Consider the following 15,234-nt stretch of genomic DNA (forward strand, 5'->3'; position numbering starts at 1 on the left):
ATTACAGGACATTTTTACTATCCCTCAAAAGAAACCCTCCTCCTGTTTCACCTCCCTCAGTTCCAAGCAATCCTAATCAATGTTCTGTCTCCATAAATTTGCCTCTTCAAGACTTTTCATAAAAATGGAATCCTAGGGGTTGCCTGGATGGCTCAGCCTTGATCTCAGCTCGGGTCTTGATCTCAGGGTTGTGAGTTCAAGCCCTACATAGGACTCCTGCTGGGCATGGAGCCTACTTAAAAAATACATTAAAAAATAAAATAAAATAAAATAACCAAATGGAATCCCGTAACATGTGTGAGGGCCTCCATTTTAACTATTATCTAAGGCCACGCTGACAGTTTTCTTTTCCAAACTAAACATTTTATCTTTACTACATAGTTAAAACTTTGTATTTCTTATAGTAGTCGCTAATTGTGCCATTTGTTTTTTGTTTTTGGTGTGAAAAGGTGGTTTTATTAAAGCACAGGGACAAGACCTGCGGACAGAAAGAGCTCTCTACTTGTGCCATTTGTATAAGTATTCTTTCCATAATGGTAATAGACTGATTGAGAAAAGGACCATTTTATCATTCATTAATTCAATCATTTATTCAACACAGTTAATGAGCTCTTTTCTTTATATGTCAAGAGTCACATCATTACAAATATACATGTGTATATATATGTATTTTCATTTTTTTTAAGAAACGGAGACTGGGGTGAGAGGAAGAGGAAGAGAGACTCTTAAGCAGGCTCCATGCCCAGTGCAGGGCTTGATCCCACAACCCTGAGATCATGACCTGAGCCAAAATCAAGAGTTGAATGCTTAACCGACTGAGCCACTCAGGTGCCCCTACAGATACTTTTGATATGACTTGGACAAATAACTACCTTCACCAGTGATTGAACTTGACCCTGTTGGCTTGTGTTATTGTTCTAAGGCAACCCCTCCTCCTGTAGTTGTTAAAAATATTTTTTCTTAGATATAATTTCTTACACTTAATTTCATTCCATAACTGTATTTTTAGACAACCAATATGAAAATAAAAATTATGCAAAAAAACAAACTCACATTTGTAATGTTCAACTTCTGAATGATATAATCTGGACATCTTTTGTGCTCGGTGATCTTTACAATGACATCTCCAAAAGCCCGTGTGCCCTCTTCCATTGATGGCCAGTATTCAGCACACTTGTTCTATATTTCAAAAAATATTAATGATTTTGGTTTGTCATTTAAACAAATTTGTTCATTGAAATTCTTTAAAAAACAAAACAAACAAAATTATTCATCTGAAATTCTCAAACCTTTTGTGTGTTCCCCTTTAAGCACATATACACTTTAAGCTGTGATGCTTGAAATGTATTCCATTTCCCACTAACATGTCCTGAAAGATTTCGTCATACTACCTAGCAGAAGGATGATCTTCCCAGGCTTAGCCGCATATTAAAAAGGGATGTGCTCCATTGTCAGCAGACATAATGTGGTTGCATGCGGTTAATTTCAGGCTGGAGGATAGGGAGGCTTTCACGCTTCCTAAAGTCTTATTACATGAATTACCACCTATCTGCCCAAGGACAGTTTTGTTCTAAGTATTCACGAGTACTTGTGAAATCAGCACACTGAAATGCACTAAACTTACAATAATACTGCAAAGAAATCAGAATCAAATATAAGTCCAGCAATTAAGCAGAAACACTTAAACTTTATTCATATATACATATATTTAGGTATGTACATACTTTATTTTTCTACATGTATGAAAAGTTTAAATCAAGTGTTACACTAATTAAAATAGAGAACTGTCTCTTTTTGTCATCAAGCACATATATGTGGGGTTTTTTTAAATGAGAGTCAACAGTCTTTTTTCCTTACCCCAATCTTCACCCTATGACTCTTACCCTGTTCCCTTCTTCACATCGAGTGACCATGACAATGACTGTGGCTTTCTGTTCCCAGATCATCCTCCAGAAATCATCAACAGTTTCATCCCTGGGACCTAGGAGATAAATAAATACAAACTGATAAATATCCTCTTAAAAGTGCTACAAAACAATTTTAAAAAAAGAATGTTAGACTATCAGATAAATTACCTTGTGCAGCAATGTATTTCCTGGGTTCTTTGAAGCCCTGTTCGAAACACACACAAAGGCATATCATCTACTGAACACTCAATTATTCATTTACATGCAAAATTGTGAGTTAAAAAAAGTTGATTTAGATCCACTATTTCTTGGTTGTGGATTTCTCTGAACATTTTCAAATTATAAGGGGGATTTTATTAACTCACAGTCACCCATTAAACTGTGCCAAACTTGTTAGCATTTACAAACAATAGTCATGGCTTTCATGTGTCTTTGCTATACACCAAAAGCAATTTTAGAAACTAGATTTCAGGGGCGCCTGGGTGGCACAGCGGTTAAGCGTCTGCCTTTGGCTCAGGGCGTGATCCCGGCGTTCTGGGATCGAGCCCCACATCGGGCTCCTCTGCTGGGAGCCTGCTTCTTCCTCTCCCACTCCCCCTGCCTGTGTTCCCTCTCTCGCTGGCTGTCTCTATCTCTGTCGAATAAATAAATAAAATCTTTAAAAAAAAAAAAACTAGATTTCATCCTCATCTGGGATGGTGCAGCAATGTACAAAAGTAATCCAAACATTCTTATATTTTATGTCCTGCCAATCCTTACAACACCATCTGTTACAATTTAAACCTTTGTACAAACCACGCAGTTGCTTTTGGGATTCTTACTCAAATTCTTTCAATAAATCATTCTGAGGTGATCCCCACACTTCTACCTTTTAACTAGCGCTAGGATAGACCGCAAATTCCCTAGACTCCTTCTCTGCCATTGTAGATAAGAGATACAATAACTTTCATTTCATCACCTACCATGTCTGCTTTTCCCACTCCTATGACCGAAGCAAAGAAGAGTACAAAGGCAGATAAGATATTGTGCTAATTTCTTCCAAATTATCCCATAGTCCTTAAATTCACCTCAGCAATCAGAGAAGCCCTTCAGAGAGATAAACTTTGCCGATTTGATGAAATATAGTTACATGGGCCACAAAAATTCAGGATTAATATCAGTAACTTCTTGAAACTTCTATCTCATGACATAGTGTTATTCATACATTAACTTATTTAACACTTATTTATTGAGAGACTACAATATGCCAAGTAACTATCCAAAAGCTGAAGACATACTTTTCAGAAGCTCCCAGCTCTGGTGGAGAAAAATAAGTATAACTCAATACCATAATTACAATATGTATTTGAATAGAAATTATGAGGTTTTTCTCAGAGACTACCTAAATCCTTATAAAATCTGCCCTCACCTTTCACCTCTACAGCGAGCATGGTATACATGGTCAGGGCAAATGTGGGGTTCTTATGAGAAATACATACATAGATCATTTAGCCTAATATCCAGCACATAGTATGTACCAGAATATTTTAATTATTAGTATCATTTTTTTGGTAGAGGAAAATTCTATAATATACCTAGTACCAATAACAAATAATAAACAACTATTCTTGCTGATATTAATGTTGTTTATCTCAGTGACATTACGGGTTTATTTCAAACAGTTTCTAATAATATTTCTAAAATTTTGTCATGACAAAGACGGAACTGAATGAAATGCATAGATACAAGAAAAATGAAAATGATCAGTGGCAAAACAACGAAGATATAAAATAATCTGGCCGATATGCACTTTTACTCACATCAATATAGCTGGCATTTATATAATTTGACCCTGCATCCCCATTTATATCAGAGAGTTCAACACGGTTATAATCATCTGTTCAAAGAAAAGAAACATAAGTAAGTGAAATAATTAATAATCAAGTAGCCTAAACATATGGAAATCCAATTCTCAATGAGTACTTACAAGGAAGGATGTCAACATAGCGGTTTTTATTCTGGTTAAAGGGTTTTCGAGCATCCTTGATAGAAAACTTGCTGAACACCCGTGGAATGCTCTGAAAGACATGAAGATCCTTTGGGTCACAGCAGATTCAAGAACAATAGTTTTCCCCTTGCCACTTGTCATTTTGAGCAAAGGAGACATCCTATAACATATGTGCTTTGGGCTGATAAGCAAGCCATGTCTGGTAATTGAAATTAACATTATTAGAAATTATGCAAAAAAAAACCCACCTAAAAAATGAATGATGGGCAACTTTGAGAATAAAACCCATGAGTGAGAGCAAATTCAGCATTAATTACCGCTTTAAAATTAATTTAAAACACACACTTGGATATTTGTCTAGACTACAAGTTCAAAACTGGACAAATATGTTTTGTGACACAACTTCGTAACTGATAATGATACAATGAAGAATTATTTTGAAATATTTACTAGTTCCATGACTATAAGTCTCTCCTCTGTTCTATAAATGTGGTAATAATGTCTGCTCTATGTTGCAGTGTGATGTGGGGTAAACTACAAAGGCAGATAGTTATATGGAATGATCTTGATAATTGAGTAAATTTCTCATTCTATATCAAGAGGAGCACACACCTGAAACTCAGCCAGAAAAAGTCTTCCTTCATCAGCAATCTTCCTCTTATAAGTTTCCAACAAAACATCTGCATGGATTGGCTCCACAGTCATCAGTTGTTTTTCATCATCTTTAAATATATTAAGAATTCATGACCTGGGTTATGTCTATCTTTCAGGTGTCCATATAAATTTCATCCAATTTGTAGCCTGGGTTAACCCTTAGTTCCTTTCCACCTTACACATATTCTATCTGGAAAATCTCACTCACCTACAAAGATTCACCTATAAACCCATGACTTCTACATGTTGTGCTCCAGCCCTCTTCTGAGCTTTATATTAACCTTTCAGACTATCTCCCAGATTTTCCATACAGTTATCTCACATGTACGTCAAAGGCAAAATGATCAAAGTAAAAATCATGTTTCCTTGACTCTAGTATTTCAAACCTCAGTAAACAGGATCACCATTCACAAAGTAATTTAAGACTGAAACTTTCACGTGATCCAAGATTTCCCCCTCCAGCTCCATATCCAAGTAAGTCACTGGGTGCTTTCGATCCCTTCTGCCAGCGGTCAGGTGCAGGCAGTCCTCCTCATCCATGTAACTACATCCTCCGAACTCCTCTCTTTGTCTCTAGTTTTTCCTCATGCTGACTTAGCTCTTAAACTGCCCCAAAATAAGTCTTCTGAAATACAAACATGAGCATGTAACTCTACTTGTTAAAAAATTATAACACCATTATTAGTGTTCCATTGTCTAAATCTAAAGTTTGAATACTTAATGTAATGTAACAATTGCTATACTTATGTATACGTATTATAGCTATTATTTTTTTCCTTTTTCCTTTTTTTAAGTTATTATGAAATTTGGTAAACATACAAATAAGAGAATATGATTAATACCCTGATACTCAGGACTCCACCTTATTCAATATTCCCTTTACACTAAGCTATGAACAAGTTGTGCTTATCTGTTATGCCTCCAGGATATGAAACACATTATATACTATCTTTTTTTAATAACTTCATAAGGAGTAAAAATACATATTAACCATAAAGAGCTATAGCTGTATATGTCTCCTGAAAAACAATGGTTTCAAAAGAATAAGAGAATGTAAACTATCACACATGTAAAAAATGTTTCTTCTATTCATTTTAATGTTCTCTGTTTATCAGGTGAAGAAAGAAGATGTCTATTAGGGTTGCACATTTTTCTTATTGTCTGTGAAAATTTTCTATCCAAATACTCTTATCAAATTAGCCACGTGCAGTTGCTTCTTTGGGTTGTTGGGAATCTCTGATTTTCATTCATTCTGAACTTAGGGCCACCTTTGAGGTTTTATTGAGTTTGGGTAAGTTCTAAGTCATGCAAATGGACAATTAGTATCAACTTTGGGATAAAATGCTTCTTTGACACTTTCCAGTCTGCCTTGACACCTTGAAATTGATTCCCCTTCTCTGCTCAGGGGCTCGTTACTCTTGGCTCTTCATTCTTCCCTCAGTCTATCAAAACTAATTTTCAAAACATTTTACCTAATTCATGCATGTATTCATTGACATGTTTTGAATTCCAAACACTCAGGAACTAGGGATAGAGCAGTGAAATGAGAGAGAAAAATCTCCCGATCTTCATATCCCTAGCTTACATTCTAGTGAGGGAAAGAGAGTTAACAAACAAATAAAATATATAATACAACATCAGGAAGTGATAGATTTTGCAACGGAAAATAAAGTCAAGGAGCTCCAAAGAACCAACCCTAACACCTTTGCTTACTGATTTGGTACCTGCTCTTACAGAGGGAAAGCCTTCAGAGACAAGTTAAAATAAGGCAGAGGAGTTCTTAAATTTTTTCTGCTTGAATATGAGTAAAAAAATCATTTTCTTTATTGTAAATATAGTTTCAATCTTTATTTCCATCCCCTTTTACCAGATCAAAAATCACATTTCAAAAATTAAAGAAATAATGTGTAAGTTGAAAAAGAAGAGAAAAAATGGAATTCCTTTTTCTCTCCTAAGTCAAATTGCATTTTTTCGTCACGCCCATAAATGAGCCTTTAGGGGAAAAGCCACCATCCCACCCTTGCAGAGACCTGACCACACTTACTGCCTCTTCCTGTATGACACCTTCCATCTGTTCTTCCATCCACCACTCTCTCATTTGTTGATCTAATGTCTCCCCACAATCTTAGAAGACCCAGATATCTGCCCTTCCTACTCATAGTCTTGTACCTTTCCATAGAACCATACACATTCAATCACTATGCCATTTACCAAATTGCTGTCATATTTGTTGATATTTCTGTCTTCTTCTATTAAATTTTAAATCCCTTAAAAGCAGAGTGGCCTGTCACTGCCACGTTTTCAGTGCTGGTACAATATTTGGCATATACTAGGAAATTCATAGTACTTACTGATCTAGTAAATATAATTTGTGTATAATTTATATATATATTCCCTATATATCTATCTATATCTATATATAGAGAGAGAGAATAAACGAATTTAAGTTTCATCACTGTATCAACAGAGGAGGTCCAGATTATATTTTTTGAAATATTGAATTCTTATTTAAAATGAATGGATTCAAATATGAAGGGGATATTCACCAGTAAAAAATATGTATACTTACCCCTTTCAACAAGTATAACCTCTTCTTCCATATTGCTGTGAAAATAAGAAATGTAAGTTTATGTATCTTTTAAGAAACATAGCGTTCAGTTGGGATTCTATTTATATTTAATGAATGATTAAAGGAACGAGGGAATGGTGGCAGCGAGGATAAAGAGGAAAAGAGAGGAGGAAGAGAGAAGAGGGGAAGGAAGGGGGAAAGAGAAAAGAGCATGGCAGGGGAGGGAGGAAAGAATGAAGGAAAGGAGATGGAGGAAAGAGAGAGGAGTAAAGAAAAAGTAAGGGAGGAAGAAACCAACCAAGAGTTGTCTGCTAAACTCTGTTAAGTGACTAAATAATTTTATTTTAAAATTCTTGTTTTTTGTAAAGTGTAGTTGTTCCTGGGAAAAGGAATATATATAATTCCTTAGATAGTTCTCTTTCCTTTCTGTCTTTATCATTTCTAGATCCCTCTGACCTAATTTGTACTAGAAAAATAAATATCTATTTGTTTCACTGGTTATTAGTTTTAAAAATCATAACATTATTTATTGGTAAGTGTAGAAAATATTAGTATTTAAACTGAGAAGACCACGCTAAGTTTTTGATCAAAAGTTCACTGATGAATTGGACTTCATGCTACTTCTCCTTCTTTACTTAACTGGTTCTAAACTTACCCCTTAGATGGGTACTTCCATCATTATTACTATTATTTTTCACTTTGAAATCAACTCTTACCTGGACCTCTTGTTGCGCAGGTCATAGATTTTATAGAGAACAACGAGCAGGGCTAAGAATGTCACAATGATCAGAAACACCAGAAATATAATCAATGCTTTAGAATTATCTAGAAATGAAAAATAACACATGAAGAAAGCTTATTATATCAAATATTTTGCTGTGTTCTTGAATATCACCTTTAAAGTAATTTCATTTTAACACGCTCATTTCTTTTGAGGCTTTCAAAAAATTTTTAAAGGAGACCAAATACAGTATGTTCTTGATTTTTGTGTATTTTGCCTATATTATTCAAAACAAATAAAAACACCTAATATTTTAAGGGAACAATTAGAATATAGAAGAGAAACTCTCTTTTCCTTTCACAAAATCCTGTTCCTTTATGAAACACTATCATTTAGGCTTAATTCTCTTTCTTTCAGTCACTCCATTTTGAAGGGACAAGAGAGGTAATTTAGTTTTCACAAATCTCAGATAAAAACTCATATAGCTTAACTTTTGTGCAGAAGTGGATAACCTTCCAAAAAGTTCAGAAAGGCTTCTGCCCCACACAGATAAAATTTCTCACCTGCTCACTAAGGTATAAAATCAATTAACCAAGAGACAAAAATTATTTCATTCTACCATTAGGATTACTTATCCTGATGTAAATTTTCACCAAAGTTTAACATGAAATCATGCCCTTCCTTGGAGAAAAGGCAGAGAAAAGAGAATGTTAGAGGAGAACACAGGTAGCAACCTCTTTGACCTCAGCCATAGCAACTTCTTACTAGACACATCACCAGAGCCAAGAGAAACAAAAGCAAAAATGAACTATTGGGACTTCATCAAGATAAAAATCTTCTACACAGCAAAGGAAACAATCAACAAAACTAAAAGGCAGTCTATGGAAAAGGAGAAGATATTTGCCAATGACAAACCTGATAAAGGGTCAGTATCCAAAATCTATAAAGAACTTCTCAAATTCAACACCCCAAAAACAAATAATCCATCTAAGAAATGGACAGAAGGCATATATAGACATTTTTCCAAAGAAGGCAACCAGATGGCTAGTAGACACATGAAAAGATGCTCAACATCATTCATCATCATGGAAATATAAGTTAAAACCACGATGAGATATCACGTCACACCTGTCAGAATGACTATAAAATTAACAACACGGGAAACAACAGATGTTGGTGAGGGTGCGGAGAAAGAGGAACCCTCATGCACTGTTGGTGGGAATGCAAACTGGTGTAGCCACTCTGGAGAACAGTATGGAATTTCCTCAAAAAGCTAAAATAGAACTACCCTACCACCCAGCAATTGCACTACTAAGTATTTACCCGAAGGAAACAAAAATACAGATTTGAAGGGGTACATGCACCCTGATGTTTATAGCAGCATTATCAACAATACCTAAACTACGGAAAGATTCCATGTGTCACTGATATGATAAATGGATAAAGAAGATGTGGTATATATATGCAATGGAATATTACTCAGCCATCAAAAAGAATAAAATTTCGCCATCTGCAATGACGTGGTTGGAGCTAGAGTGCTAAGTGAAATAAGTCAGAGAAAGACAAATACCATATGATTTCACTCATATGTGCAATTTAAGAAATAAACAGATGAACATAGGGGAAGGGAAGGAAAAATAAAATAAGGTAAAAACAGAGACAGAGGCAAACCATAAGAGACTCTTAACTATAGAGGACAAACTGAGGGTTGCTAAGAGGGAGGTGAGTGGTGGGATGGGCTAAATGGGTGATGGGAATTAAGGAGGGCACTTGTTGTGATGAGCACTGGGTATTATATGTAAGTGATGAATTAGTAAGTTCTACTCCTGAAAACAGTACTATGCTATATGTTAACTAACTTGCACAAATTTTTAAAAAGTAAAAAATAGATGTTATCAAAGTAAATAATAAAGTAAAATTTTATTTAAATAAACGTAGAAAAAAATAATACAACGTATCTCCTCAGTCAACAGGCCCTCTAAGGATCACAGAACTTTTTTTTTTTTTAAGATTTTATTTAAATAAATAAATAAATAAAATATTTGACAGAGATAGGGACAGCCAGCGAGAGAGGGAACACAAGCAGGGGGAGTGGGAGAGGAAGAAGCAGGCTCCCAGCGGAAGAGCCTGACGTGGGGCACGATCCCAGAACTCCGGGATCACGCTCTGAGCCGAAGGCAGACACTTAACGACTGAGCCACCCAGGCGCCCCAGGATCACAGAACTTCTAACCAACTTTTCCTATTGTCTCACTATGGCTTTGATCAGACTGCTGATAAGAACCAAACTCTCAAGGAAACCCTCAACAAGATAGAGGGATTCCAAAATAATAAACTGATTTACAATTTCCAATATGTGACTAACGGGAGCTCCAAAAGGACTACAGGGGGAAAAAATGGAGCAAAGAAAATGAAATGAAATGAAATGAAATAATGAAATGAAATGAAATGAAATTGAATGAAATGAAATGAAATGAAATGAAATGAAATGAAATGAAAAAAAGCAATGCAAGACCAAGAATAAAGAGGAAACCATAAAAGTTTCAGAGAACAAAAATACGGAAATATAGAAAAAGAAGGAGAAATGGGATGGCATTAGAAAGTTTGCTGGATGCAGGAGAACAAAACAGAAATACTTCTTCAATTCTAGATTTTTTAACTTAGAATTCTATGCCAGGTCAGAATATTGATCAAGTTCCAGGGTCGAATCAGGAATTGCATGTTTATACGTGCAAGAGTTAGAATATTTTCTTCTAGAGAATAAACACCCGTAAATTTTTTTAAAAAATGAGATTCAGATGTAGCAATTCTAAAAGAGGAGACTAATGAAGAAAAATTTTACGACAGTAGCTGAGCTGTACAGCGAGGGCGTTCAAATCAGTATAGGAAGAAAGGGGCCCCAGGAGTCATGTGGAATGATGTCAAAATACAGTTGAGGAAATCTTACGCCAGGGAAGCTCAGCAATCCTTTTCTAGTAGGTGTATTCTTGGCAAGTCCCAACCCGAGACCTCCCCTGGAGAAGATGTCACTATTAAAAGTCATTGTAACTATATATCGGCTAACTGAATTTAAATTTTTTTAAAAATGTCGTATTATTTATCTCTAATGAAAATGCCATTGGGAGCAAAAAGTCAATAAAACTTTCTCTGTGTTATGGAAAAAGGACCATGGGATAACTCTCTAAGCTCCACCGACATGGAAATCTGAGAAAAGCGAGATATTAGCTGTGTTCCTAGGCAACATTGCTAATGGTGAAAATGATCCCCTGATTGCTAAACTGCATCTGGACCGGGAGGTTTCTGTACGAACTACATGGTCCTGGCGGAAACCCTAGCTTTAGGCTTCCCTGAGCGGAGTAACCCAGGGCACATCTCAGATCTGGCCCCATCCCTGTTGGCACGTCTGGAAGCTATGCCTCTGGAACTATTCTAAGAGATACTGGTTCCTTTCTCAACCTGGGGCTTCTAAGCCAGGGCAGCGCCCACCCGCACGCACGCCCTCTGATTCTCTTCATCTCCCTCGCCTCTGGGAGGGCCCCAGAATGGTTCTCCGTCTGCCATGCGCACTGCTACCGCCATTGCGGCTGCCAGCCTCCCTCGCTGGCACCTTCTGCTTCCTGTTCTGCGTCTCTCTGAGTGAAGCGGCCTCACTCTGGCCTATTAAGACGTGAGTGTGAAATGTCCCGTTGAGTCTGTGACCCCCCGAGAGTAGGTGCTACAGCTATAAGCTTGGGGGGAAAATAATTCAATCAAGCTGTTTTTATTGTAAAGAATTATAAAAGAAAAGTACTTATGTGGAAATAAAATCAGAGCTTTCTGGCTGAATTTGGTGGGCATTTCATATTGAGAGCTTTTAGTTTAAACCTCTGAGCATCAAGAACTAAAACTGTACATGAGCCTTAGGAAAGCAGCTTGGAACATGAGATTTTACACCTTTCCTCTTTTCAAAGACTTCGGAAAATAAGGCATTAGTCACTGCGCAGATGCATATGTGTGTGAGAGATTGAGACTGAGATGCTGCAATGATAGCATCAGAAACTGCCTATGATTGATAACACGACACAGAGATTCAGGTAATTTAATTTAATTTATAAGCCAACAAGCAGAGAAACTTAAAACAATGAACTAAGTCCTCTCTCTCCATAGGATCAGATCAATGGGCAATGCTAATAACTCTAGAAAGAGTAGCAGCCAATATTCTTGACATATATGGTGGGAACTATAAGGAGAACTGAAAATAGAAATGGGGAAAAGTGGTCGTCCCTGGGAGCAGGACAGTGAGTGGGGAGTGGTGACAGGTACCTGTTATTTTCATTATTATGACGACATTTAAAATTAAATGATTTTTTCTATCTGCAACTTTATTTTGATTAAGATATTTAAAATATTAATCACAAAAAATTCAATAACCACATTGTTATTAAGCAATGCTTATCTTAGCTTTAGTGAGGTAAATCAGAACAGCTTTGTATCTAACACCTGCTTCTACCAAACTTACCTTGGAAGGACAGAATAAGATAAAATAAGTAACAATCTCTAAAGCAGTACACAAAGCAAACATGTCGTGTTAACAAACACGAAAAAGTGTCATAAACCTAATCATAATTTAAGTCTATACAGATAAATCTTCCTATGAATTATTTTACGAGATCAATGATCCTTTAATAATTGAATTTCCTAATTGAATTTAAAATATTGTATTTTACAGAGAAAAAACTGATGGTTGCCAGAGGGAAGGGGTGGGAGGATTGGCAAAATGCGTGAAGGGGAGTGGAAGGTACAGGCTTCTAGTCATGGAATGAATAAGTCACAGGAATAAAAGGTACAGCATAGGGAATATGGACAGTGATATTATAAAAGCATTGTATGGTGCTAGATGGTAGCTACACTTGGGGGGAACATAAGTTAAAGAGAAGTTAAGTCACTCTGTTGTATACCTGAAACTAACGTAATATTGTGTGTCAACTACACTTAAATAAAAAATTAAAAATAGAATAAAATATAATATTTTAATATGAGGTTCACCTATACATGTTTTTTCAGACAACTTAAAATATTATGTTTATGGAAAACATATAAACATTTAATAATTAAATATAAATATGAATGTAAAATAATAAAGCTTTGTAAGTATTAATATATATATTAATATAAAAGTAGTATAATAAATAGCCATGTAATGACTTACAAGATGTTGATTGAGAAACACTTTCTGGAACTCCAGCATAGTGCCCATTGTGATAATAGACCTGAATTTTAGTAATAAAAGAGAAAATAGCTTGTAATGTAATAGTTTGTAATAGTAATGTAAATTTATCTATCATAATGTAACATTATTTCTCATTTGATGATAATTTAAAATACACAGGTTAATGATAATTTAAAGTTGAAACTTCAAGATTAGGTCTATATTTTATCAAAATTTTTTAAAAGAAAATATTTAACAGTGAAAAAGACAAAGTAATCTTAGCCTATTTAGCAATAATAGTAGTACTAATAACAATAGTATAATTAGCAAGAATAAGTGAAACTGGAGGAATAAAATCCAACACATCAAAATATTCAAAGCTTAAAGTTAAAATTCCCTGTTGATAGGCTAATATCTTTAGATTTTATTTAAAATCTAATATCTTAAGATTTTATTTAAAAGGGAAACTCTACCATATATAAGAATTATACATAAGATGCACATACAATTTGTAAAAGTAAATAGAAACAATATAAGAATCACAGTATTTATAATAAAGTGATATTTAGTTCACAAGGGTTAAAATGATAAAGATTGATACTCCCAAGTGATACAGGGTAAAATCTACAGTGTTGACCTAACTAGCATAACTACCTATGTCTTAAAATATCAGATGCAAATAAAATCGAAACAATTAAGATATACAAGGGAAACTGACAGGAGCAAGAAAGCAATAAGAGGCTTTGGCAAAAACAATTTTAAGTAAAAATAAATCTGAATAATATCATAAAAAAGATAAACATGATAAATTTAGAAAATATTACCTAAATTTTTACCCTTCAGAGGATATATAATTTCCCCAGTACTCACAGAATATTTATAAACATTCATTATACAGTGAACTGTAAAAAATACTCTATAAATTCCCCAAAGCAGAAATTATAAAAGCTAATTATCTTTTAGAAGCTAATAATAACAATAAAAATTCAAGCACCAGAAATGTAAAAACACTCACTTTGAAAACAAATTAAATATGCTTTCCAACTGCAATTATAAATTCTTTGGAAATTATCAATAATAACATTCTACTTTAAAAATCCACTCTTTAAATATTATGTCAGTCATTGAAAAATCAATAATAACACAGACATAGGATACAGTCAAAATTTTATGAAAGGACAATTCATAGCTTTAATTTTTCTTTTCTTTCTTTCTTTTTTTGGATAATTAAAAATAAACAAATGGACAAAACACTTTCAATCCCAAATTACCAGAAGACCATAAAAATAAGTCTCTAAAAAATAAAAGTAATAAATTAACAATGATAAAAACAACTTTATTTATCTATTAACCAGAGATCACAATGATGAATAAAGCTAAAATGATTGGTCCCTTGTGATGGGATAAATGTTGTAGGGGATACAGAAAGAAACACATGAAATATGGTACATACACTGAAGAAAACAAGAGAAAATTTTGGAAGGATGGGAAAAAGGAAAAGAATGGATAACTAAATAATTATATACCAATTTGAATTTGAAGGTTGTATTTTAATATGATGTTTACCTATAATTTTCCAGAATAACTTATATTGACAAATGGGAGAAGAAAATTCTGGAAAGAGAGAAGAGCACCAGGTAAAGTACCTATAGAGATGTGCCTGAGAAACTGAAAAGAAATGGAGCTTACTGCGTGCTGGAAAAGTAATGGGAGGTGAAGTATAATGTATATGGTATGTGATAACAAAATTTTTCTTTCATATGGACTGTTCTTTGGAAAAAATGTAGTGTAAAATATCTGAAAAGAACAATAATGGAAGAAAATGTAAATGGTTCAGAAAGAAAGAATTCCTGTGTGTTAAAAGGATTAAAACAGACTTCAGAAAACAAACCGTTCCTGTACTATTTAGAGCTACAAAGCGTAGAAAAACAGGAAATGTGTCCAACGTGCTTTATCAGGTTAGCACAACCTTTATATCAAAATATAATAAGAATGATGCATGCCCAAAGCTATACCAAAAGTCTATGCCCACAACTTCTGCCCACTTGTTAAATGATCTCATATGAATGTCTATTCATAAAGACAAAAAATTTGAGGTGCTTGGGTTGCTTGGTTGGTTAAGCGTCTACCTTCAGCTCAGGTCATGGTCCCGGGGTCCTGGGATTGACCCCCACTTTGGGCTCCTTGCTCAATGGGGAGTCTGCTTCTC

General features: G+C 34.8%; 1 protein-coding gene across 8 annotated transcripts in view; it reads right to left on the reverse strand.

Annotated features, from left to right (window-relative positions):
• PTPRC (protein tyrosine phosphatase receptor type C) overlaps nt 1-15,234 on the reverse strand; it is a 120,575-nt gene that overhangs the window by 16,481 nt on the left and 88,860 nt on the right. For all 8 annotated transcript variants that reach the window (XM_087857460.1, XM_045787728.2, XM_045787727.2 and 5 more), the window contains 9 exons: nt 13,026-13,086; nt 7,834-7,942; nt 7,118-7,152; nt 4,507-4,616; nt 3,874-3,964; nt 3,707-3,783; nt 2,076-2,112; nt 1,884-1,981; nt 1,054-1,179 (listed from right to left, as the gene is read on the reverse strand). In XM_087857460.1, coding sequence (XP_087713586.1) covers nt 1,054-1,179; nt 1,884-1,981; nt 2,076-2,112; nt 3,707-3,783; nt 3,874-3,964; nt 4,507-4,616; nt 7,118-7,152; nt 7,834-7,942; nt 13,026-13,086 — 744 coding nt within the window. The remainder of the gene's footprint in view (nt 1-1,053; nt 1,180-1,883; nt 1,982-2,075; nt 2,113-3,706; nt 3,784-3,873; nt 3,965-4,506; nt 4,617-7,117; nt 7,153-7,833; nt 7,943-13,025; nt 13,087-15,234) is intronic.

This window comes from Ursus americanus, chromosome 2, assembly GCF_024610735.1.
Source record: "Ursus americanus isolate L20-20 chromosome 2, mUrsAme1.1.p, whole genome shotgun sequence".
NCBI classification, from domain to species: domain Eukaryota; kingdom Metazoa; phylum Chordata; class Mammalia; order Carnivora; family Ursidae; genus Ursus; species Ursus americanus.